The sequence below is a fragment of the Tenrec ecaudatus genome, chromosome 2, assembly GCF_050624435.1.
Source record: "Tenrec ecaudatus isolate mTenEca1 chromosome 2, mTenEca1.hap1, whole genome shotgun sequence".
NCBI lineage: Eukaryota > Metazoa > Chordata > Mammalia > Afrosoricida > Tenrecidae > Tenrec > Tenrec ecaudatus.
The window spans coordinates 160,089,115-160,113,119 of NC_134531.1; the positions used below are offsets into that span (position 1 = coordinate 160,089,115).

Consider the following 24,005-nt stretch of genomic DNA (forward strand, 5'->3'; position numbering starts at 1 on the left):
GGTATAGATGAGTGAGTGTTTCCAGTGCTTCCCCAGCTTGCCAAAACATTCCAGCTGGTATTGCACCCATTCCTGCAGTCTTGTGTCCGGCTAATGCTTCCAGCACAGTTTGAACTTGCTCCTTCAGCACCATTGGTTCCTGCTCATGAACTTCAGCACCATTGGTTCCTGCTCATGAACTTCAGCACCATTGGTTCCTGCTCATGAACTTCAGCACCATTGGTTCCTGCTCATGTGCAGCCTCCAGAAGGGCAGGCTGTGAACGGGTTCTTTTTAGTTCAGTGATTCTTCCATCTTCACCTGATGCTTCTGGCATCATTCTCATTTTAAAGAAGTGGCAACATTTTGGTGACCTGGGGTTTGGCAGTGAGTTCTGAAGCAAGACATAGCAAGCATGCTCAATAAAAGGAGAAAACAGGGGGGAAATGAGCAGCAGATATTAAGGGCTCAAGTAGAAAGCAAATGTTTTGAGAATGATGATGGCAACAAATGTACATATGTGCTTGACACCATGGATGGATGTATGGATTGTAATAAGAATGGTACGAGTCCCCAATAAAATGATTAAATAAATGGAGAAAATGATAAACTGCGTCTTGTCAAAATTAATTTTCCTGGAGATGAGTTAGTAAAATTAATTTTAGCTCAGCTCCTGTCCCACCCGAGTTTTACACCAAGAACAAGCCCAGAGAAAAGATGCATGGAGGCTGCCTTGAAAAATAAACCAAAACACCATCAAAGTGAAAACAGCTTAAAAATAAAGCTTTTACTTTGCGAAGAGAAAGTGGGGGAAAATTTTGAAAATGCAAAGAACTTGTGTTGAGAATATACAAAGATCTCTCAAAGCTCAGCAATAAGAATAGATGAGGGAGAAAGGGGGACCCAATCACAGTGATCTAAATATAGCCCCCTCCCTGGGGGACGGACAACAGAAAAGTGGGTAAAGGGAGACATTGGACAGTGTAAGGCATGACAAAATAATAATAATTTATAAATTATCAAGGGTTCATGAAGGAGGAGGGGCAGGGAGGGAGGGGAAAAATGAGGAGCTGATATCAAGGGCTCAAGTAGAAAGCAAATGTAAAAAAAATGTGCTTGACACAATGAATGTATAGATTGTGATCAGAGTTGTACGAACCCCAGTAAAATGATTTTAAAAAAAAGAATTAGCTGATTAAAAATAGGTAAATAATTTGAACAGATGGACCAAAGAGGATGGATGGATGGTAAACAGACATGGAAAGATGCTCAATATTGTAACCGTTAAATCTGTAGTGAGATACCACCACACACACACACACACACACACACACACACGAAGAGCTACAATAAAACAGCGACAATACAAGTGTTGGTGAGAACAGGGAACAACTGAAGCCTTTGTTCACTGTTGAGTGGAGTGTCACCCAGTAGTCATTGTGAAAAGCAGCTTAGCCATTTCTCATGAAGCTAAACATGCATTTACTGATTGACCCGGCAATCCCATTCTTCCATATTTACCCAAGAGAAACAAAGCTATTTTTATACAAAAAGCTGCAACAGGGATGTGCATACCAACTCTATTCATAATCGGCTCAGATGGGAATGCCTCCAATTTGTTCTTACAGCAGGTGAAGAGGATACAGCTAAGCATTTCAAAAGGCATGCACTGTGGAAATGCTCAGTGCCCGGATGACTCACCAAAGTCTCAGGGTCAAGAAGCATACTGCACGGCCTCATTTATGGCATCTCAATGACCAAAGCACAGTGCTAGAGACAGGCCGTGGCTGCCGGGTTGGCTTTGGAAAGGGTGCGAGGGCAAAAGGGTAGCCCGAGGGAGCTTTTTTGAGGTAATCAAACTGCTGTTTGTGGTCGTCATTGCCCCAACGCAGACACGTGTTAGAACTCAGGGATCTATACACCCAACGGGGCCACCTAATTATAGTTGTTACTGTGAAATAATTTAAAACAAAGTACAAACAACAAAAAAGAAAAACAAACAAACAAGCAGTTTCATCCACGTGAGTCCACGACTGGTACCTCTCAATCACTGCGATACCTCCCTTTAAGCGACCCCCTACACCAAATATTTCCTCCCATGCTACACTTTCACTGACTTACTACATAAATTCCTCTATAATATTTAATATGTGCCAGGCAATTTTAAAATAATGGGAAGAATTCAGATGGATAGGGAAGAATTCTTGACAAGGAAATCCACCCCTCTCAGGGGGTTGGTGGTAGGAATATTTTCTCCTCAAGGTGCTTTAGAGTGCTAAAAATCATGGCCAGGGCAACGTGTTCCCTGTGAGTTAGGAGAGGTAGATGGTACAGAGGCAGACGTGGAACTGAGGCTGAAGAACGGTAAGTGAGAAGCCCCGTTTAGGTGGTGCATTAGGATTAGAATCCACATGGCCAAATTCCCAGGCAAGGGCTTTTATTCCATTTCAAAACAGACTGTGCTCATGTAGCAATATGTTTCAAGATTGTTAAGATTGCTCAGACCTTGGCTCTAATGACTCACTTTCTGAGAATCTAAGGACAAAATAGGCAACGTGGGCACATCTTTATGCAGAAGGTGTTTAATGCAGCACTATTATTTAGAATAAGCTCAAATCTAGAAGCCTAGGTTCCTGGGCAATAAGAAGGGATCATGTATCCTGTGGATTCATAACCAGTTTAGTGGCGGCAAAACTACATGGAAAGTTGCGAGATACAATGTTAGCAGTAAAGAACAGGATGCAACACTTTGTATATAAAACAAGCCTGTGTTCTTCAACGGTAACTGACTCTGGAGAAGTGCGGGGCCAACAGGAAAAGCTGGCAGGGCATTCTGAGGGCAACTTCAGTAGCCTTGAAGATACACACTTTTGCCACACCAATTTCACTGGACATTATTCTAAAAATGAATCATGCACGTGGCAAAGATTTAACCGTCTGGGTTTCACTGTAAAAACATTGTTGCTATGATCGACAAAGGGGCCCTGGTGGCACTGGGTGTTAGGCAATGAGCTGCAACTATAAGGTCGAAGGTCAAACCTACAGCCACCCCACCAGAGACAGAGGAGACTGCTCCCATAAAGACTGACAGTCCCTAAGGTCGCTACGAGTCGGAATTAACTTGATGGCAGTGGAGTTTAGGATTATAAGCAACGCCAAAAGGTTTGGAATGAAAAACGTCTGCCCCACAGTGCTCACATAAACCACGAGACCTACAAGAATATAATCATTATGCAAACTTCAGTTAACAGAAGGGCTTCATGACAAGGTGTTAATGCAGCTCACTGAGACAAAACCCAATATGCCTCCTTTATAGAATGTGAATCTATAGACAAATATTATATACACTCATCTATATGAAGAAGAAACATAAGAGCTCGAAGAAATCGAGGCAGCCCTTCAATGGTGCAGATTTACACTAAAAGCCACAACGGGACCCCAAATGGTAATAGCTGTGAAGGTGTGCAGGACCAGGCCAGGCTTTGCTTTGTGTCACAAAGTCACCATGAGCTGAGTCCATTCCCAACAGCCAGCTCCATCGCCACTGCAAGGACAGCACAGGGTGGCAGTGGCTGTCCCTGAGAACAAAGACCCGGAATGTCATTTCTCAGTAACATGGGCACAAGTGATAGCGAGCAGTCGCTCCATGCCAGGTGTGGTCTACACGCTCATTCATTATATCCATTCCTTCTCATAAGGAAGCTACACCACTTTTCCAGGGGACACACAAGCTAGTAAGTGGTAGAAGCTCAGATTCAAACGCAAGGACCATGGCTCCAGAGTCTGATATCTGCACTATGCTATTCAAAATTTTCTTTCAATACATAGATTTAAAATTTCATATGGTTATCACATTTGATGATATCAGAAGAAACCAAGTTATTTTAAAAACTCTGGTCCAAACCATACATGTTCAGGGTGTCATTACTGTGGAGAAAATGATGGACATTGAGAGGTTCTACTATTTGTCTGGGTTTTAAGTCTGTACTTTCTAGGGTCATCTGCAGGCTGTTATTATTATCAGTCTAGGTGTTTCGAATTTCCTTTAAGGGATATATACATTGCCTTCAGAATTCAGAGAAAAACAAACTCATTTCAAATATGGCAAAACAGAGCATCGGACCAGACCTTCTCACCTTCCTGACGTCAAAGACCAGAGCAGAAGAGCAGGGTCAGTGGGCACCCCCACCCCCTTCCCTTTCGGTGCCTACCCACAGCCCACCCAGTGGAGCATCTCCGTCCTTACCTCGAAGGGCCTCCTCATGCTCTCCCTCCAGGACCCGTCGCTGCTCAGCCAGCTGCTCTCGGAGCTCCAGCTCCCGTTCCCGCTCCACCTGGGGGTTGTTGCAGGGCAACATCACTTACCTGCTCCCCAAACCCGGAGCTCGGTGATGGGAGCTCTCTCCCCTCATTGGAGGGGTAGGAGACCACTCAGGTATGACTCCCCAATCCCGTGGCCACCTGGAGAACTTTGCTTCAGGGGGTCCGTGGCGGTCCTGTGGTGCTTCCACTCTTGTTCCAAGGTGGCTGCCTTGGCTTGTGCATAATGAACAGAAGTCCACACTTGCAAGGCTGCATATTCTAACCAGGCATCGGGCTTTCGGGGATTCTCTAAGCTCCACTATGGGGTTCTGTTGCTGGCCTCTGGAGCCACATGGAACCAGTCTCTCCCTCAGCCCGGGTGGTCCGCAGAGATCTGAGCATAGTGGGGCTATGTTCCCCAAAGTTACACCTCTCCAGGCTGAACATACCCAGATATTTTCATGACCCCCCACTCGAGATGTTTTCTACCTTCTGACCTGTGAGAATTTGACTTACAGGCACGCCCAAATGCAAGGCACAATTTCAAGAGGATTCTAGCCCCAATGGCTGCAACAATGGGCTCAAACAAAACAATGCTGAGGATATCCCAGGATTGGGCACCCAACAACAACAGCAACAACAACAACAACCAACAGTTCCAGTTTGCCACTGACCACCAGCCCCTGCTCTGCCCCAAACCCTCCCACAAACAAACTAAACCCAATGCCACTGAGATGATGATAGCAAGCCTCTAGGACAGAGTAGGTGTCCTGGTGGCATAGGGGGCTAGGCAATGAGCTGCTAACCACAAGGTCCATGGTTCAAACCCACTCATGGCGCCTCAGGAGAAAGATGAGGCTGTCCACTGCTGGAAAGAGTTAAAAATCTCAGAAACCCACAGGGTCAATTCTACTCAGTCCTAGAGGATCACCCTGAGTCAACCCTATGGCAGTGTTTTTTTTTGTTTGTTTGTTTCATAGGACACAGTAGACCTGTCCCCCACAAGGTTTTCAAGGCTACAAATCTTTTTTGGAAGCAGGTTGCCAAAACTTTCTCTCACAGAGTGACTGGTGGGTTTGAACCATTGACCTTTCCATTAGCAGTTGAATCCTTTAACCATGGCACAATGTGGCTTCTACACCAAAGGCCTCTGTGCCCCTTCCCTGCAGTGACGCTGAGAGTCATGTGTTAACCTGGGAGAAGCTATTGTTGCCAAGGTACCTGGCTAAACATGTCAAGTTACTGTGATTAAATCAGTCTGCTTACAGTAAAGCAGATTACCTTCCATAATATAATGTACTATAATGTGCTGCAATGCAATATAATTACCCTGTGAATCAATCAATTAATCCATTGAAAATCTTAAGAGTGAAAAGTAAGTGTCCCTAGGTCATATTCTGTCTTGCCTCACTCTTCCTGTCTCCTGACCATGCGGCTTGGCTATACAAGCTGGCGGGAGTTTCCAGCTGTCTCCGCCCTATGGAGTTTGGACTTGTCAGCCCCACAAATGCATAAGCAACTCCTAGAAGTCCCGCCCCTGAGAACGCTGTGGACACTGCCGCAGGTACCAGTGTCTCCCTCTGTATACGTGTTACTTTGAGAGAGAAGTACCCCCATATTGCTAATATTTGATAAAGGACAACTTTCCCTGTTTACAATGTAAAATAACTAAACAAAATTACTTAAGGGAAAGCTTTTGGACATTGTCACAGAATCTTACCATGGCCCCATAAGGGAACAGTGCCTTTTACAAGGAAGGATGGACACCGAGGCAGAGAGTGGGGAGGGTTTAGGGACCAAGCAGGAACGAGATGAAAGGAAATCCTGGCCAGTTATCAGAGTTCTTCCATGTCCTCTCCCCTTGATAGGACGCTAGCCTGCCCAGGTCTTCACAGACTTGGCATTCAATGAGTTCAAGTGAATAATTTTGCAATTTGCCCCTTCGATTTTTATTTCCAGCTAAAGTTTTTAAAAACCTTGAATTGAATGTTCCCCCGAGAAGACATTCTCTAATCCCACAGACTTGGTTGACCTTCTATCATGCACATAAACGTTAGAGTCTATACTTTCTGTGGGATTTGTAGTTGACCCTCTAGAGCAGCGGTTCTCAACCTGTGGGTCACGACCCTTTTGAGGGTTGAACGACCCTTTCACAGGGGTCACCCATGACCATCGAGAAACAATTATTTCCGATGGTCTTCAGAACCGAGACACCGCTCCTCTATCTGTTTCCAGGCGGGTCGGCTCCTATGCAGATATGTCCACATACGAGTACCTGACATGAAGACTGTTACCCATGCTACACCATGCTTCAAGACAAAATTTCATTTATTTGTAATTAGAAATAAATATTTCACAATCTATAATTACATATTGTTTTGTGATGAATCACTATGCTTTAATGATGCTCAATTTGGAACAATGAAAATACATCCTGCATATCAGATATTTACATGATGATGCATAACAGTAGTAAAATTACAGTTATGAAGAATCAATGAAAATAATTTCATGGTTGGGGGTCAGCACCACATGAAGAACTGTATTAAAGGGTCGCAGCATTAGGAAGGGTGAGAACCGCTGCTCTAGGATTTTACTATCTACCTTCCTATCTCAGTCAGTACAGGCCACTTGTTGTCGCAGCAACCACCTACCTACCTAGCAAGTCCCAGTGCGAAAAGTTGAAGCTTCTTCCCCACAGCTGGCTCTGTGTGGACCCAGGCGGAGGGATCAGCAGACTTTGGAACAATCTCAACCAGTCACTTTGCTAGAAAGGCCTCTCCAGGGTCTGGGGCCGGCACACAGACATTTGGTCCAGAGTGAGGCGGCTTCTTCCTCTCAGCACTCATTGATCCCACTCAACCACAGAGGGGCCAGGGGTGCAACCCAGGGCCACCTGGGCCTTTGACAATTCCCCAACAGACCACCAGCTTTGTGAAAGCAGCTGCCAGTGCTGTTTGCTTGAACCACAGTGCCTGGCACAGGCTGGCTTAATACAAATACCTGCTCATCTCTGACCATTTGCATCCAATGGCTCACCTGAAAGACAGTGGTTTGAGCCCACCCATCGGCATGCTGAGAGGCCCCGGTGGCATGGTGGTGATGTGTTGGGCAGCTAACCACAGCTCTGCGGTTCGAAACCACCAGCTGCTCTGGGGACAGAAAGTGGCCCTTCTACTCCCATGAAAAGTTACAGCCTCAGACACCCAGAGGGCCCGTTGTACCCTGTCCTGTAGGGTTGCCACGAGTCGGAATGGACTCAACAGCAGTGTGTTTGGGTTTTGGTTATCGGCCCGGTGAAAGAAAGGCCTGGCGACCTGCTTCCCTAAAGATAACAGCCGAGAGAAACCTGCAGAGCCGTTCCGCTCTCTACCTGGGGGATGTCAGGGGCCAGAATCAAACGAAGGCACTGGGTTTGGCTTTCTGTGGTTTCTTGGCCGCTGGAAGGAAGACAGGCCTACAACAAGATCAAGCAGAGCAAGGCCCCACTCAGGGGTTATCCAGGTGAGCTGACTGTGGAGAGAGGGGTAGGGGCCGTCCGGACTCACCTGCTGTGCCCACTGCGCCTTTTCCTCTTCATGTTGCTGGAGAATCCGGGTTATGTTTTTCCGGTGCTGCTCTGTCTCCTCACATACACAGAGCTGGACAGGGGTGGCTACAGAGGAGAAAACAAAAAACATCAGGGAGGGTTGTGGTCGAGCCAGGGTCCTGCCGAGAGGCGGTGGGGCCAAGGAGGAGGAGTGGGGATGCTGGCCTCCACCACAAGAAGGGTTTCAGGGAGGGACGGGCCTCCAGAGGCAGCACCCCGAATCTCCGTGGCCAGTGGCCTCACACTGCAGAGCAGCACGCTCACGGGACGGGACAGACTCAGCACAGAGAGGTTTATGATTTACTCCACCCAATTAATTTAAACAAATCAGTTGCTGAGAGTTAATTAGCAGGAATGCTTTGCAAGAGTTACATAGCTTTCCACCTGTTCTGGAAGACGCCAGCCAACTGACCACCTGGGTCATTGTGCTTTTAAGTCCCGCAGGAGCTGGAGCTCAGGAGCAGCTGCATGCTTTGGCCAGGGCATGGCCCTGCTCCCTGCCGCAGCCCTGCGTCTGCCTACTGAGGGCACGCGGAAGGGGTCACCTCATCATTGGCTTTGCCAGCGGGGCCCTGTGAGCACCTGTGTGAGTTCCTGCCTTGTAATCCCTCCCTCCCCCATGTGGACGGGGAGGGGCTGCTTGTGAGCAGGAGCGAGAGTCAGTGTGACCCAGGTTACATCATTTGTGAAATCAGGAGAGTGCAAGGTACCTGCCTCGTTGAGAGGATTCAACCTGAAAGCAATGGTGATCACATGATACAAACAGTTCAAGAGGACTTACCACACAGGTGCTATGCCCCTGATCTTCACAAGCACGCACTGTGTGAAGCCTATTGTCATCACCGCTTCACGGAGATGAGGAGATGGGGCACGGAGAAGTTATCCAACTTGCTCAAGGTTACCAGCTTCACAACTGGCACTATGAACCCACAAGAGCTGATTCCTGACCAACACTTCTCGTGACTGCCTGATTCTGCTGCTTGGCGCACAAAAGTTAGTAAAGGGAGGGCGAGGCACTCAAGAAGTGTTTTCGTCGCTGCTCCACAAACGGTAGTGACCGCTGCTCAGGACAAGCGTCAGAAGGTAATACTAGTATTGCTAGATCGTTACAGAATGCCTTAGGTGACCTCTGGCAAAGGTATGGCTAGAGAAGTGAGGTCCCTATTGCCAGACCTGTTGCAATCCCATCAGGATAGAACAGGGAGTGGCCTGGTGGCCCTGGACACGGGGGTCCCAATGACTGTGAGTTGACAGACACGTGTTAGATATCATCACAGTCAAGATCTTCAGACTTGCTCAGAAACATTTAACTCAGAGTCCAAACACAGGCCCCTGAGAGCAGCAGCGGATTGGCACCAACAGGAGAGAAGCTTATTAAAAAGGTAGCATGTCTTCATGGGTGTTAGCAGGGGCATTATGAGGGTGGCCACTCACCTGTGTCATCATTGAGGGCGTCTAGTTCCTGGGGCACTGCTCTGTGTGGCTTTTTGGGTTCTTGGTGCCTCTGAAAGAAGGGAAACACGGCTGAGGTGAGGGTAAAGGTGGAAGGTCAATGTGAGGGCAGATGCCAAGGCAGGACTCTTCTATAGATGAGGCAGGATTTTCAGCACCAGGCAGGGCTCCCACTGTCTGGGCAGGGATTCCCAGAGCAGGGTTTCTAATTGTTGCTGAGTGAACTCTCAGCGAGAAACTTGATGCTAGTTGGTCTTCCATCCAGCCTGGCTGACATGAGTGCTTTGTTATTAGGTTCTCAACTGAAGGCTGGCAGCTCTGCCCAGTGTCTGCGGGGGCGGGGGGTGGGGAGTGGAAAGGCCTGGTGAATGACTCTGCTAACGGTTTCATCCAAGAAAACACACAGGTCACCATGAGTTGAAATCCCACTTGATGGCAACAGGGTTTTTGCTTGTTTTCTCTTTTTGCAGATCCCTGAAGTGTGGCTTCTTTGATTCACGAGCCCTCCTCTCCTTCTCCCAGGGCTTAGCCAGACCTTTTCCTAGGACCTTGATTCCAGCTGTGGCCTGAAGCATGCTAAAATCTCCAAACCCCCAATCCAGAGATGAGCCCCCTGCCCCAGTAGGGCCTGTGGACCCCACACCTTCTAGCCAAATTCCCTCAAATGGAAGGGGCTGGAGCATCAGACGCTCCAGCCAGGGTTTCTCCCTGGCTGCACTCTGTTGGCAGGGACTGCTTCCCATCTGTGCAGTGGAGACCATCACACCGACCTTACCAGATGGACTGAGGCGGGGGACACAGGTACTCAAGACGTACCAGGTACGATGCTGACTTACCTATATCATCTAACCTTCAGAACAACCCTGTGACATACGTTGCTGTGAGATGGCATTGAGTCAGTTCTGATTTATGGTGAGCCCGTGCACAGCAAAAGGAAACACTGCCCGGACCTGTACCATCCTCACGACCGTCCCCGTGGCTGAGCCCACAGAGGCAGCCTCTGTGTCAGTCCGTCGTGTTGAGGGCCTTTCTCTTTCCCACTGTCCCTGTACGTTACTAAGCACGCTTTCTTTCTCCAGGGACTGACAACATGTTCAAAGTGAAATATGAGCATCCCAAGTTGAGAGACGAAGAGACTGAGGGTGAGCGAGGTTAAGCAGCTTAGGAAATAACTGGAAGTGTTTGCATCACAGCTAGAGAGACCCAGCACGTGGCCAATCTTGGTTGAATTGGCACAAAGGAAATCACGGATTCAATAGCAGTGTTGGTGTCTCCAAAATTCCCAGTTTCCATAAGAGAGTCACCCCCCCCACGGAGAGTTGATGTGGGCTTATGAAACAAAGACATCGGAACAACGATCTACAGAGGATCGCTATGGCTTCAAAAGAGAAACTTTTCAAAACTCAGTAAGGGAAAGTTCAAGACGAGATTGCTCAGGAAAGGGCAGTTAGCGACCTTACTCAAGATTACACTCACTCACACCTTAATTTTTCTCATTTCACCCCAGAAACGGAAGTGGGTTGAGGTCTGACATGAGTCACGAGTGGGTCAGCCTATGGAAATGCCTGAGAAATGTCCAAGAGGCCAGAGGACGGTACAAGAGAACTTGAGCATTCATAATACCGATTTTGTAAAGGTAACTATTGAAATGAACTATGGTAATTTCCCCCTAAACTCAGAAACCACTGAGATACTGCTAGACAGAGAGGTCATGGTCAAGGAAAGGTGCCTAAAAGGATTCTGCCCCTCCCCCACAGGGCTTGTCACAGTCTGGCCCCCACTGGTAGCAGTAGGACCCCTTTCCCCGCCTCTGATGCCCCAGATGAACTGAGGGGGGAGGGGTGCAGAGTTGGGGGGCAGGCGTGACAATTTAGCCCTCTAAGCACCTGTGGGAAGACTTAGCCCTCCTTCTTAGGTTGTCCCTGGCACAGACCAGGGAAGCTGTCAGCGAAGGAATCCCATAGCATGAGAGGAGCCAACCTCTCCCCTGGGCTGCAGAAAGGAGGTGCATAAAGAGGCAAGAGGACATCTCTTCCCAGTGGAAGCCACTGGTTAAGGAAGCTGGGCTGTGTTATCATGGGAGGGGAAGTTCCTGGATCCCAGTCCTGGCTCTTCTGTTAACTTGGACAAGCCGAGGACATTGAGATCCAGGAGGAGAGACACAGCATCACTGTGCCTGAAAGTCTCACCAGCACTAGGACTCGGGTCTCAAGACATTAGAGGCTGCAGAACAGCGTGGGTAGAACCATGCAGCTCTAGAATCACTACATTCCACAGTAGGACCAACACTGTATGACTGCGATCTCTCTGTCCTCGGCTTGTCCAATATTTTCATATTAAAAAACATTTACTGCCACATGGTCTAGTCTGGAGGAGATGCCTTTGTCCTGGAAAAGAATGTCTCTTGTGCTGTGGTTGGTGGAGCGTTGTATATATGTGCATGAAGTCAAATTGATTAATTGTGTGTTTTAGCTCTTCTGGGTCTTGGTTGAGTTTTTTCCTAGTTGGTCTGTCCTTCATTGAAAATGGTCCGTTGGAATCTCCCACCATTATAGAGTTGCCGGTTTCTTTCTTCAATTCCTTCCCAAGATACAAACTGTCTATTCTATCTTGAGATTTCCTTGACTTACTCTCTATTTGGAAGTTCTGTAGCTGTATTATTCCTTCTATTTACACTACAAGTGTCTAGGTTATAAATGTTTATCTCTGGCTCCCTATTTTCAGTCTTAGGGTTTGTTTTACGTTAGATGCTTCCACATCTGGGCTGGATTCTGGATGGCGTTTTCATCTAGATTCTGCTCAGGTTGCTGTTTCTGTTCAAAGAACACCCCTTAGTTTTCTTGTAAGGTTGCTCTGGATGTTTTACATTTCTTCACTTCTGTTTATTTCAAAATGTCAATTTGAGGGATAGTTTTGCTCAGTTGGCATTTTGTTCTTTCAGATTTTTATATATCATCCCATAATCTTTCCACCTGCATGGTTTCTGCCCCCAAATCAGCACTTAGTCTTGTTGGTTACCCTTTGCTCTCTTTCCTTTGTCCTGAGCTGCTCTCAGGACTTCTTCCTCATTCCTTTTCCTTTAGAAAATTTGATTATAATATTTTGTGATGATTTTCTTTGGAGTCTGTTCTGTTTGGGATTCGGATGGTTTCTTGAATGTCTGTCTTCTTATCTTGACTGATGCTAGTGAAGTGTTCTTGTTACAACTCCTCAACAACTTTCTTTGTGCTTTTTGTTGTTTCTTCTTGTTCTGCAATTCCAATCACACAAACGCTTTTCCGTGTGATGGTGTCCCACACAATTCTTAGATTGTCTTTGGATTTCTTATTGTTCTTCTAGTGATTAATATTGAGCGATTTGTCTTCAAGCTCACTCATCATGCCTTCCACTGATCCAATTCTATACATGTTTGTTCAATGTATTCTATTTCTGAAATCTTTGTATTAATCTTGTGCGTTTCTATTTTTTATGGTTTCTAGTTTTTACCTAATTTTGTTGGTTTGTACCTATAGTGTTTTCCTGAAATTTTCTATTTTTTCCTATTTTTCTTGATTTTGTCTATAGTGTTCTCAATCTTTCAATCTGTTCAAGAAGTCCACACTAGATCTTAGCCAAATGGCTGAGAAGCAATGTTCCGGAAGTCTAAATGGCATTCATATGAATCCTATTGGGGTAGGTCCAGTGTCTTTTCTTCCTGAAAAAGGTATTCTGGTTCTGTGTATTGGTCATTCTGTATTTAGTTTCTTCTTGTGGACTGCAATTGGGAGCTCTGCTGGCATAGTGGTTATGTGTTGGCCCGGCGAACTGCAAGGTCAGCAGTTCGAAACCACCAACTGCTCTTCGAGAGAAAGATAAAGTTTTCTTCTGTCGAGTCACAGCTTCAGAAACTTACAGAGGCAGTTCTACCCTGTCCTATAAGGTCACTCGATGGCTGTGAGTTTGGAGGATTAAAATGATCTCTAAGACCTTGTGGTGGTGTTGATTGGCAGTTACTTGAGGATTTTATGCTGGTAAGGCCTTAGCCACTCACTACCTGCCCCCTTGGGAGTGACCAGAGAACATGCGTGTGTGCACACTGCCGTGGAGGGAAGCCGGTTTGGCTGGTGTTTGCGCTGTCTAGAGAGAATCTGATGCGATAGGAGGAGCCCGGGCCTTCTCCCAGTGGTGTGGCTGCAGCAGGTATGGATGAGGCTGGGCTGACTGAGCGTGGATTCTGTGTTCTGTCAGGTGGCACAAGAAAAACAGCAACAACAGAATAAGAGAAAAAGAGGCAACATTCAAAAAAGAAATGATTGAACTAATGTTTCAAATAAAGAAAAACAAGCAGGGGGTCGCAGGTAAACAGCAATAAGAAGGAAATCATTTCATATCTGAAAGGGAGACTAGAGAAAAGAAGAGCAAGCACAAGGAAGAGCAATTAAAGCATCGCAATAAGCAAAATTGGGGAGGGGGTGAGCTAGAGACAAGAGAGAGGAAGAAGAGAGAGCAGAGAAGCAGCAGCACGGGAGGGAATTGGACAGCACAGAAGGAAAGATAAGCAAGAACAGGGAAGGGAAAGGAAGGAACCCGCCCACAGGAGGGTGTGAGGGCACAGGGCCCAGCACTGCTGTGAGGGAGCTCCCCGGGGGGGGGGGGGAGGCGGGGGGGGATACTCTGTGATCTGGGGTCACAGTTCCCGATCCAGATGTAGTTTGTGCCAGCTTAGGTGGTGACAGGTCAGGGTGCTTGTCCCTGAAAGGAATTCTTTCAGGCCCAGCGGGCAGCTGGGGGCAGGGTGGCTGGTGATAGAAGGAGTTGTTGTCCTCTCTGGGTGGTCATGTTCTGCTGGTGTGATGAGGGAGTGTTCACGTGGCTTCAGAAGCAGGGACAGTCGACCAGAAGGCCTGAGCCATGAGTGCGGGGCTCCAGGCTCAGGCAGGTCAGGGGCTTTGTGCTGCTGTAGGGCTGAGAGTGGGGACTGGTTGTGATCCGAAGGCGGGTGTAGGAAACACCTTCCTTGTCACTAGCCACCAGTGTGCCAGGCTGCTGTCTGGATATAATACTGCGTGCAAAGGTTCAAGATAGCCACGCCACGTCAGGCTAGCCAACACCTATTGGTCACCTATCGGTTTCCTGTCTGTCACCCGCCTGTCTCCTCTCTTGTCATTTCAGCATCTCCTTAGTATTTAATCCACTTCTCTAGCCTTTCCTCCAAAGCGCAGGGTTCCAGGATCACCCTGTGCATCTATTCCAGTGAAGCCGCAGGGCTGCTTGGTTGCTAAGGGTCTGCCTGGTCAGCTGTCTTATCAGAAGTCCAAATATTCAACCTTCGGGTTAATAACTGACCACACAGGGTCTCACTCACCAGCCAAACCCACTAGCATGGAGTCGAGTCTGACAGTGGCCCTAGAGGACAGAGTGGGGCTTCCCTTTGGGTTTTCAAGGCTATAAATCTCTACAGCAGCAGACTGCTTCACCTCTCTCCCAGCAAGCACATCTGGACGGCTACGTTAGCTGCCCACAGTGTAACTCACTCAGCCACCAGGATTCCTTGGGAATTCTCAGGGACTCCCCTCAGAAGGTGTAACACTCTTTTCCGCTAACAGTTTCCAGGCCACAGGCTGGCACCCCCTCTGGCCCAGCCTCGTGTCTGAGTCCTCAGATTCTGAGAAATACCCCCAGGATAAGCCTTGAAGTGCTTCTCAACTTTGCTAATGCCGTGACCCTTTAATACAGTTTTTTTTCATGCTGGGGTGACCCCCCAACGATAACATTATTTTTGTTGCTACTTCATAGCTGTCACTTTGCTACTGTGATGAATTGGGTCACTCCTGTGAAAGGGTTGTTCGAGCCCCAAGGGGGTCGCGACCCACAGGTTGAGAACCACTGCTTTAGAGAGCCGTGTAAGCCTCCTCACTGTCTACTCCCAGTGAGTCATTTTCTCCATTTGCTTCACACGGACATGTCTGTAAAGATCTTTTTCTGATTACAGTGTATGGAAAACATGAAAAGAAAGCCCTGTGATTTAAAGATACCACCTGGAACGTGGTGGTAGGCACTGTCTGCACACAGTATGGGAACATTATGTACATTCCCCTACAGCTCATCTTTGTCAAATGTGAGCGTTTCATGCATGGCTCCGTTGCTGTGTTCACTGTACTGGCTCTGACCAGCAACACTGCTATGGACAGCCCAGCCGTTCCAGCCAGGGTCTGCTGCTGAGCGATGTTTGGTTTCCTTGTGAGGCGCTCAGGAGTGTCCTGGTGGATGGCAATTTGCACTCCTTGACACTGACTGAGTCCACTCTCCAAAAGGGTCATCACCGGGGTGGCACAAACGGATAAGAACTCGGCTGCTACCTGGAGGGGGTGAGGTTCAAGATCACCCAGAGGTGTCTCAGCAGAAAGTCCTGGCTATCCACTCCCCAAAAGTCAGTCATTGGAAACTCCGCGAGTCCAGTTCTGCTGCTGAGGCCCACCTGGGGTTTCCATGGGCTGCAGAGTCGACTTGCTACTGGTGCAGCTTGGTTGTCGGGCCTTCTCCCGAAAGGTTGTATCACGCGACTCTACCACCAGCGGCACAGAAGGTCCATTTCACTGCAGCTTTTGCCACTGTGGAATAGCATTACTTGTGTGCGTGTGTGTGTATGTGTGTTGTTCACTAGGCCCAAACAAGATGAAAGTGACCTAGTGCTGTCTCTGGTACTGCCGGCTTCAGCATACAAGCCGTCCCAGGTTGTGCAAGACCATGCTGGCGTGACACACTGCAAGTTCTCCTGGGACCTTCAGGCTCAGTTCTCTCCTGCCTCCCCCAGCCCTGTCTTTTTCAGGCTCCAATTTCCTCCAAGAGATGAACTACTGAGTTAGCTATTGGGGTTCCTTGAGGAGAGGGGCACATTTTAAAATTCAGTTGGGTCCATCTAGTATCTGTTACGATGCCCAGACAGTGCTTCTAAGAATGTGGTCTCTATGGACGTCCTACGTTAGAGGCCTCTGGAGAGCTTGCTCAACACAAATCCCCAGGTGCGGTTCGAGACCTACAGAATCCAAGGAGGTGGGACCGCTGGGAAGCTCCAGCTTTGCCATTCTTCCAAGGGGACCAGGATGCCAGCAGCTAGAGGATGAAGGACCCAGACTGGAGTAGGACTCTATAAATAGCCTTCCTCCTCCCCCAAAGCTAAGCCCACTGCCATGGAGTCACTTCTGACTTGCAGTGGCCCCAAGTTGGGTTTCCAATGCTGTAAAAATCTACAGGCGTAGATGGCCTTGTTTTTCTCTCACGGAGCACCTGGTGGCTCACAGTCCGGTGCTTACCCGCAGTGCCACCAGCAGGCCTCTTTAATAAGTAGCCACTGCATGGAAAATCTCCAGTGAGGCCCTAGCCACTTCCTCTTCAAGGTCAAGGGGCAGAGTTGGAATTGAAGGGATGGAGGTGGAACGGACGCACAAGAATTTCCCCTTCCAATAGAAGAGGGATGGCTGGGGCTGGGGCGGGGCATCTGGCTTGAGCTCTAGAACAGGGCTGGTGCCTCTTCCTGAGTTCAGTGGAAACTTGGGAGCCAGAAAGCTGCCAAGAAGGCAACTGCCAGGACAGGACACAGGGAGAATCCGGGGCTGGAGCAGCAGCCATGAGACCTAGGTCTGGCTTTACTGTGGGACCTAGGTAAGCCCCTCCCTGTCTCTGACCACAGTCTCCCCATCGGCAAAGGGCCAGGGTTGGAGCAGATGCTCTCCTTGGTCCAGGCTCCAGGATAGTTTGCTTCCTGTTGCTGCTAACAGAGTCCCTGGCTGGTACAGGTGGCTGATGTGCCTGACAGCTAACTGGATGGCTGGAAGGTCCAGACCCTCAGCGGGATCTCACAAGAAAGGCCTGGTGATCTACTTCTGAAATACCAGCCCCCGGAGACCCTGTTCCGTAAGACACTGCAGCCTGTTTCGTTCCGTGCAGACAGACATCGGTTGACATGAGTTGGAATTGACGCTATGCTAACAGAAAAGCAAGCAAACAAACAAGTGGAACAAGCAAAGCTGCACAGAAATAACAAACACAGCTCTGGGACCCAAGCTCCTTGTCGCCAAGCAAACTTGAGCCTTCTGCTAGGTTCGACCGAAACAGCTCTGGTCTGCTAGGTCAGGGCTGCCGTGAGGGCATGGTGAGAGGACAAGAGCCCGGGGCTGGGGAGAAGCCAGTCCGGCTCCGTCTGGGCCTGGTGAGAGCTCCTAGATTAATGAAGCTCTGCTTTTGGAGGGGAGGTAGACAAACGCACGTGCCCAAAGGGGCTGGCAGATGGGGGAGGGGCTGAACCATATGAGAGGAGGGACTGCTAATGGCTGAGTGTGAAAACCAGCCAGAAACCTGCCTTCCGTCCTCCCAGCACCATAGGATGCTGGGAGAGAGATGGCGAGCATGCCATTGCAGCCAGAGAGGACAGGCCTGTGACCAAGAGTGGACAGTTCAAGGAGAAGCATCCCTATGAAGGGGAGCGTCAGACAGGACTGTCCCCGAAAGAGATAGGTTGCCTTGTGGGAGGATGCTACCTGTCAGTAGCAGCATGTAAGAAGCAGCTGTAAAGCAAACTTTCCTTGGCAGGCTGTACCCCGTGTCCTCTGAGGAGTTACCAACACACCCCGGGGTCTTCAGGTTGATTTGGGCTCATGGTGATCCTACAGGATGAGGACCAGTTCCGCACCTTGCAGTTTCTGAGGGTGTAAATCTTTGGGGGTGTCCACGCCTCATCTTGTTCCCTCAGAGCCTTTGGTTGGCACCCCATCGCTTAACCCGCTGCACCAGCAGGGTTCTAAAGCCTCCAGAGCATAGCTGGCGCCTGAAGAAAGCCCGTGTGGACAAGCCTCTTCTAGCCCCCTGGGAGTGTGAAGCCCTGGTTGAACAGGACAGCTTGGACAGATGCCACCATGCTGTTACCTCCCGCGGGGATCCTTCGAGGATGCAAGCCCAAGGGAAGTCCTTCTAGGCGGCACTTTGGCTAACCCTCTCTGGTCAAACTGTTCCCCCATGATGTTGTGGGCCTTCAAGACTGCACTTAAAAAAATTTTGTGTGTGTGTGTGTGTGAAGCCCATCAACCCGTGTCCTTGTTACACCTTTTAGCTTAAATCCGGGGCTCTGAAGCGGTCCCCTAGCTCTCGACCTGTCCCCCTAAACCAGCCCCTCGACCATATGATTCTCTCCACCCCCTTGGGGCTGCAGAAGGGTTCCTGGATCTGTGAAGACCCCTCCCTGCGACCCTCTGTCTCCTTTCCAGAGGTCACAAAGCAGGGGAGCAGAGCCCTAATGAGAGTTCAGATTGCAGATGGTCCCGAGAGCCCTTCCTTCCTGCTGGAGTACACACCAGATTTCCCCGAGGAGCTGAGCCCTTGGGGGGGGCAGGGGGAGGGGTGACTCCGAGCCCTTAGGGACTGGGGTTACACCCATCCCTGGTATCAGAGTGCCCCTCTCCTTTTCCGGTGTCTGATCTCAGCGTGGGTGGGGCTTCAGCAACGGTCTTTTCGGATCTGAGCAACCCTAGACAGAGCCCATTGGCTGAGGTACAGGCAGGAAGGAGGTAGGGGTGGAGGCCCAAGGGGCCCCCGGGGGTGGGGGGACTTAGATGGAGGAAGGGCAGGGTCCATACGCCCAGGGCTGTTGAGAGATTGTGGCATTCACAACACGGTGACAAAGGCAGACCCTGGTGGAAGAAAGCCGTCAATGCCAGCCTCAGCTTCCACCATCTCTGAGTGGGCAGCCGCCCTGAAGTTTACGCTGCCAGGAGCCAAGATGATCGAGCTCTGCTCCTGCATCTTAGCCTGTGTGGAGTCAACCTGGCCTCCTGCCCACCAGGCGCCCCCCCCCCCCCCCCCCCCCCCCCCCCGGCTGCAGGTGGGAGCAGCGTAGCCTCTGAACCGCTGCAGAGTTTCCAGCGTCCCAGGAGGGGGTGGAGAGGATGTGGTCTCCATGGTTCCTATCTGACTGACAGTAGAAGTCTCAGGAGGACAGACCACTTCCGTTTGACACACCCAGCACCTGGCAGTCACAACCTGTCAGTCCGTTTGTCATCCTGTGGTGGCTTCTGTGTTGGGATGAAGCTGTAGCTCTGCGCCCGGTGTTTCAAATAGCAGCAGGGTCACCCATGGTGGGCGGGTTCCAGCAGGGCTCCCCGAAAATCTTCTGGATGGATGCAAACATCCCAACGCCCACGAAGGGGGCCGGCAAGCAGTGGATTTCTGTTGATGAGGATGGAAGACCGGGCAGCAACAATGAGGACGATATCCCTCAGTTGTTTTTCTGCGGTCACATGGGGGTGCCAGGAACAGGCATGCGGCAGGGGCTCGGCCTGAAGTGGACACTCAGCCCTTCGCTTCAGACGTCGAGGGCTAAAGACTCACGGAAGGTCTTCCAGGAGACCTTGCACCTCCTCTTCCTTCCGAGAGCCCTGGTGGTGCTGTGGTCACCAGCTGGGCAGCGGGGCACAAGGTCAGCAGGTAGAAAGCACCGGCTGCTTCGCGGGAGAAAGACAAGGCTCTGCATTCCCTCCCAGAGTTCCAGTCTCAGACACCAGCAGGGGCAGTTCGACTCTGTCCTACAGGGAAGCCAGGCGTCAGAACTGACTCACTGGCAGGGAGCCTGAGTGGAGAGCCCCCCTCTTCTGGTCTCATATCAGCACCCCCCTCCCCAGGTGGCTGCCAGGTGTAGTGGCTCCTCAGAGGGACCAGAGCTGGCAGAACGGCTAGAAGCCATTTCTGTCACTTGGGCAGCCAAGCAGTGCACAGTGTGCTGTGTGTGTGGCTGGGGGAAGGGTGGGAAGAGGTAGCAAAGAGACACCCAGGACCCAGCTATCTGCCAGTCTCCTCAAGCAGATGGCAAACGGGGAGCCCCGCTGCAATCCTGGCTTGCCACTCCTGTGCTGTGTGGGCGTGGCAGGCGCCTTCCTCTCTCTGGGCCCCTGCTTCCTCCTCTCTATCTGCGTTGGGCAAGAGGATGTGTGCGCGCCCTTCTGATGTTGACACGGCGAGTGGGAGGAGGGGGGGACTGCAATCACCCCCGATCAATCCTGCCATGCTGGTTTGCCGGCAGGACAGGGGCTGGCCGTGTGACACACTTAGGCATCAGTCCATCACAGCTCCTCTGGAGGACTGGGAGGAAGGGGCCCTGTGCAGATGGTGTGCCGGGGACCCCAAGCCTTCCCCACCAGCCTGTGTTCTTGAAAATCTGTGGTTGGGAGGTGGGCACGAAGGGGGGGAGGGTAGGAGTGCCCCGGAAGAGGAAGATGGTGGAGAGCCCAGCAGTCACCTCCGACATCACCGGAGGCTCTCTCCCAGACCCTTGGGGGCAGGACAGGGCAGCACAGAGAAGCAGCTGTGAGCTCAGACTGGGAGGCACCTGTGGGAAGTTCCGGGCAGGACCGTTTGCAAAGGGACGAACCTCTGGTCCACCGAAAGGGGGTTCTTCACAGACTACCTCGAGATATGTTAATACTGGGGAGTATCATTTGTGTGTCTTAAAGAATGAAGTCGATGCCATTCAGAAGAGAAGGAACCCCCCCTCCCCCCCCCGGCAGAATGACAATATGGAAAATCGACTGTTTGTATTAGCACATCCAATGCACATATGTATATCTAGAAAAGTTTCCAGAAAGGCCCACATGGATGGCAGCTGGCCGTCACCTGCAGAGAAGGGGCTAACGTGACTGTGTCACCGAGGGACAGCTTGCCCTCAGGGGAAGTCGTAGATGGTTTAAAATCATAGCATAGTAAAGAGCTCCTTGTCTCCAGGGTAAGAGACAACACTAACAACAGGGGTGCGGCTCTCTTGTGGAGCTGAGCCTGTCCATCACCTACGGACATGCTGAGAAATCAGGGCCCGAGATCCAGGGGCACAAGGGATCCAGGGTGAGAGAGCCCAGGGAAGGGCCTTCTTGACGCCCAGTCCGGGGCCCTATCTCCCACAGAAGCTGCAGCTGGCATTTGGCAGTGCGCAGGCCGCGTGTTTCAGCGTCCCCGCTCTGCTGCCATGTCACGGTTCCCAAGGAAAGGCTGCCATCTTCTTTAGCTGGTGACAAAGCAGGGCTGGGGGTGAGGTGGTAAACAACTACTTTCAGGGTCCTTACTTCTCTGAGGAGAGGATGAGATGAGGGGGCGAGCTCGTTAGGGAAGTGGGTGGGGGGCAGCTGGGGAATGAACGGCAAGGCGGGCCTCTGAGCTCATCCCACAGTCAGTGGGAAAGGGCTCTCCGGCTGGGGGAGAAGGAAGGATGGAAATAGGTCAGGTTGTACCTCACTGATCTGGAGGGAGGGGGCCTGGCCGTGGGATAGATGGTTTATGGATTCAATGGCGGTTGCCCTAGATGTGCTGGAAGGTTCAAGTTTGAAAATAAAGTGACACAAGATGAATGATTGTTAAGGATTTTAGGGATTAAAGTTCCCCTGGGGAGAGAAGAGGGATGGCTTCTCCTTAGGTAATGGATAGATCCAGACCTGCTGAAGATGGTATATATATATATATATATATATATATATATTCTTTTCCCTAGCTCCTTCCCTCAGCCTAAGATGGCTTTACAGGAGCTTCTCCCAGGCCCCCACCTGGTCCTCTCCCCTGGTCACTGGGAACAGCTCCCCGTACTGAGCATGGGGCATGGAAAGGGCATGGTGCAGATCTTGAGGATGGAACTACAAGTGCACCCTGAGATGGCAGAGCCAGTACAAGGTCCACCTGCCAGGCTGCTCCCATTCTAGGAGGTCTCTACTCAGGGCTTTAACATGAAACGTCCATCAGTTTCACCTAGCAGCCCCTAAAGGCTCCCTTTCTCAGCAGATGTCAGACTAGCGCACCAGCTGATCCTGGGCACTGAGATGTCTTGGAAAAGTTGATGTTCTGCCCTTTTAAGCAACCGAAATACCACCACTGCTGGCATGACACACTGGCCTCAAATTTAACACCCAATAAAAGCAAAGATGAAAATCCCTAGTCCTTTCTGGGGCCTCGTCGCTGGCCCCTTGGCCATTCAACTGGAATGCAGACAATGGAATTTAAAAAGAAGTACACATGTAGAAAATATATCACGGAAGCTTGTTCTAAAAGGCAAGGATGATTAGAAATCTTTCCAATGTGTGTTTCAGTTTGCAGACCATGGACGTCCTGTTCTAACAGAGCAACCTCATGCCTGGATGGAAGCCTGCACTGCTTTTTATGCGATCTCATTACTATGATGAACTTTTTTGTTATTGTGAATTGGGCGAAGGCTAACGGTGCAAATTTGTTCTCTGTTCAACAATTCACGCACCTCCTGTTTCATCTCATTGACTGCACTTCCCACAATGCAATATCACTCATCCCACTTCCTCCCTGTGCTTCCTGTTTCCATCCTCTTTCTTAACCCTTCTGAACTTTGTCCTTAAGCAACTGCTGCCCTTTTGATCTCTTAAGATTCCAAGGTGCACACAGCTCATTAGTGACATTGGTCCCCTGTCAACCTGCCTATTGTTTGATCCTGCAAGTGTGTTCCATCACAATCCTCAGGGGTGACGAGGACCCAGGCCTCGGGAGCTTCACCAGACTCTACCTGACAAGTCAGCCTGGTCGTCTTCATGATTTGGAGTTTGAGTCCATATTTGTCTCCCAGTCTATCCAGGACCTCCTAACGTCTGTTTGAGAGCAGTAGTCAGTGGTGGCCAGGTACTGTCTTTTCTTCTGGTCTCAGCATTGTGGAGATGGCTGTTCACATTGCCCATTGGACTGATTGCTTCCATGTGTCTTCAATTGTCATCACTCTTCATTCCTCTGGACAGAGAGAGACCCCCTTAGACGGCTAGCCTTGAGCTTTTTTAACATTAAAACTTTTTTTTTCATTAAATATTTTTATTGGGGGCTCATGTAGCTCTTATCCCAATCCATACATTCATCCATTGTGTTAAGCACATTTGTACATATGTTGCCATCATCATTTTCAAAGCATCCTCCTACTTAAGCCCTTTATATCAGCTCCTCATTTTTCCCCTCTCTCCCCGGGACTCCCTCCCTCCTGAACCCCTGATAAATTATAAATTATTATTTTCATCTTGGCCGTGAGCTTTAAATACTCTAGTCGCTACTCACCAACATAGACTGTAGGGCACCATCTTTGTGGCTCATATTAGGCCAATTGACCTAGGTGTCCCCCGACGCTATAGTCCTGAGTCTCCAAACCCAGCAGCCCATTCCCCCAAGGTGCCCTGTCTAGGAACTCTCCGTAACTTTGGGGCATTTATTTCCAGACTAGAAAATAGCCACTGGTTCAGAGATCATGTACATGCCAGGATCCCCAAGATACCTGGAAGAGAGGGCTCGGCCAGACAGAAAACACAGCTTCCTTTCCTACGTCCGGACTGTCCCATCTTGGCAAACTGAGCTAAAAGGTCAGATTTGTCCTGCTTCTACTGCCCAAGTATGGCACACCCCACTCACGTATCCTTTTACCTAAGACAGCCCCCGCACATCCCAATCAAATGCCCAACGCCTGCTCGCCCCACAGAACACAGCCATGTCTCAGAACCCAATAAAAACTCGATGCCACGGAGTCACTCCAGCTCACAGTGACCCTACAGAACGGGGTGGATCGCCTCCTTAGAAAACACACCCCAGTGGCATCGTGGGTTAAATGCCGGGCCTCTAACGGACAGGTTGGTGGTTCAAACCCACTAGCCCTTCTGTGGGAGAACCATGAGGCTGTCTG

General features: G+C 49.9%; 1 protein-coding gene across 2 annotated transcripts in view; it reads right to left on the bottom strand.

Moving 5' to 3' along the window:
• Window positions 1–24,005, bottom strand: part of CCDC69 (coiled-coil domain containing 69) — a 40,412-nt gene that overhangs the window by 10,834 nt on the left and 5,573 nt on the right. The window contains exons 2-5 of one of the 2 annotated variants that reach the window (XM_075541842.1): window positions 22,857–23,074; window positions 9,305–9,374; window positions 7,830–7,936; window positions 4,226–4,313 (exon numbers count right to left, since the gene is read on the bottom strand). In XM_075541842.1, coding sequence (XP_075397957.1) covers window positions 4,226–4,313; window positions 7,830–7,936; window positions 9,305–9,374; window positions 22,857–22,883 — 292 coding nt within the window. In that variant the 5' untranslated portion in view covers window positions 22,884–23,074. The remainder of the gene's footprint in view (window positions 1–4,225; window positions 4,314–7,829; window positions 7,937–9,304; window positions 9,375–22,856; window positions 23,075–24,005) is intronic. The other variant, XM_075541841.1, reaches the window with a different exon arrangement.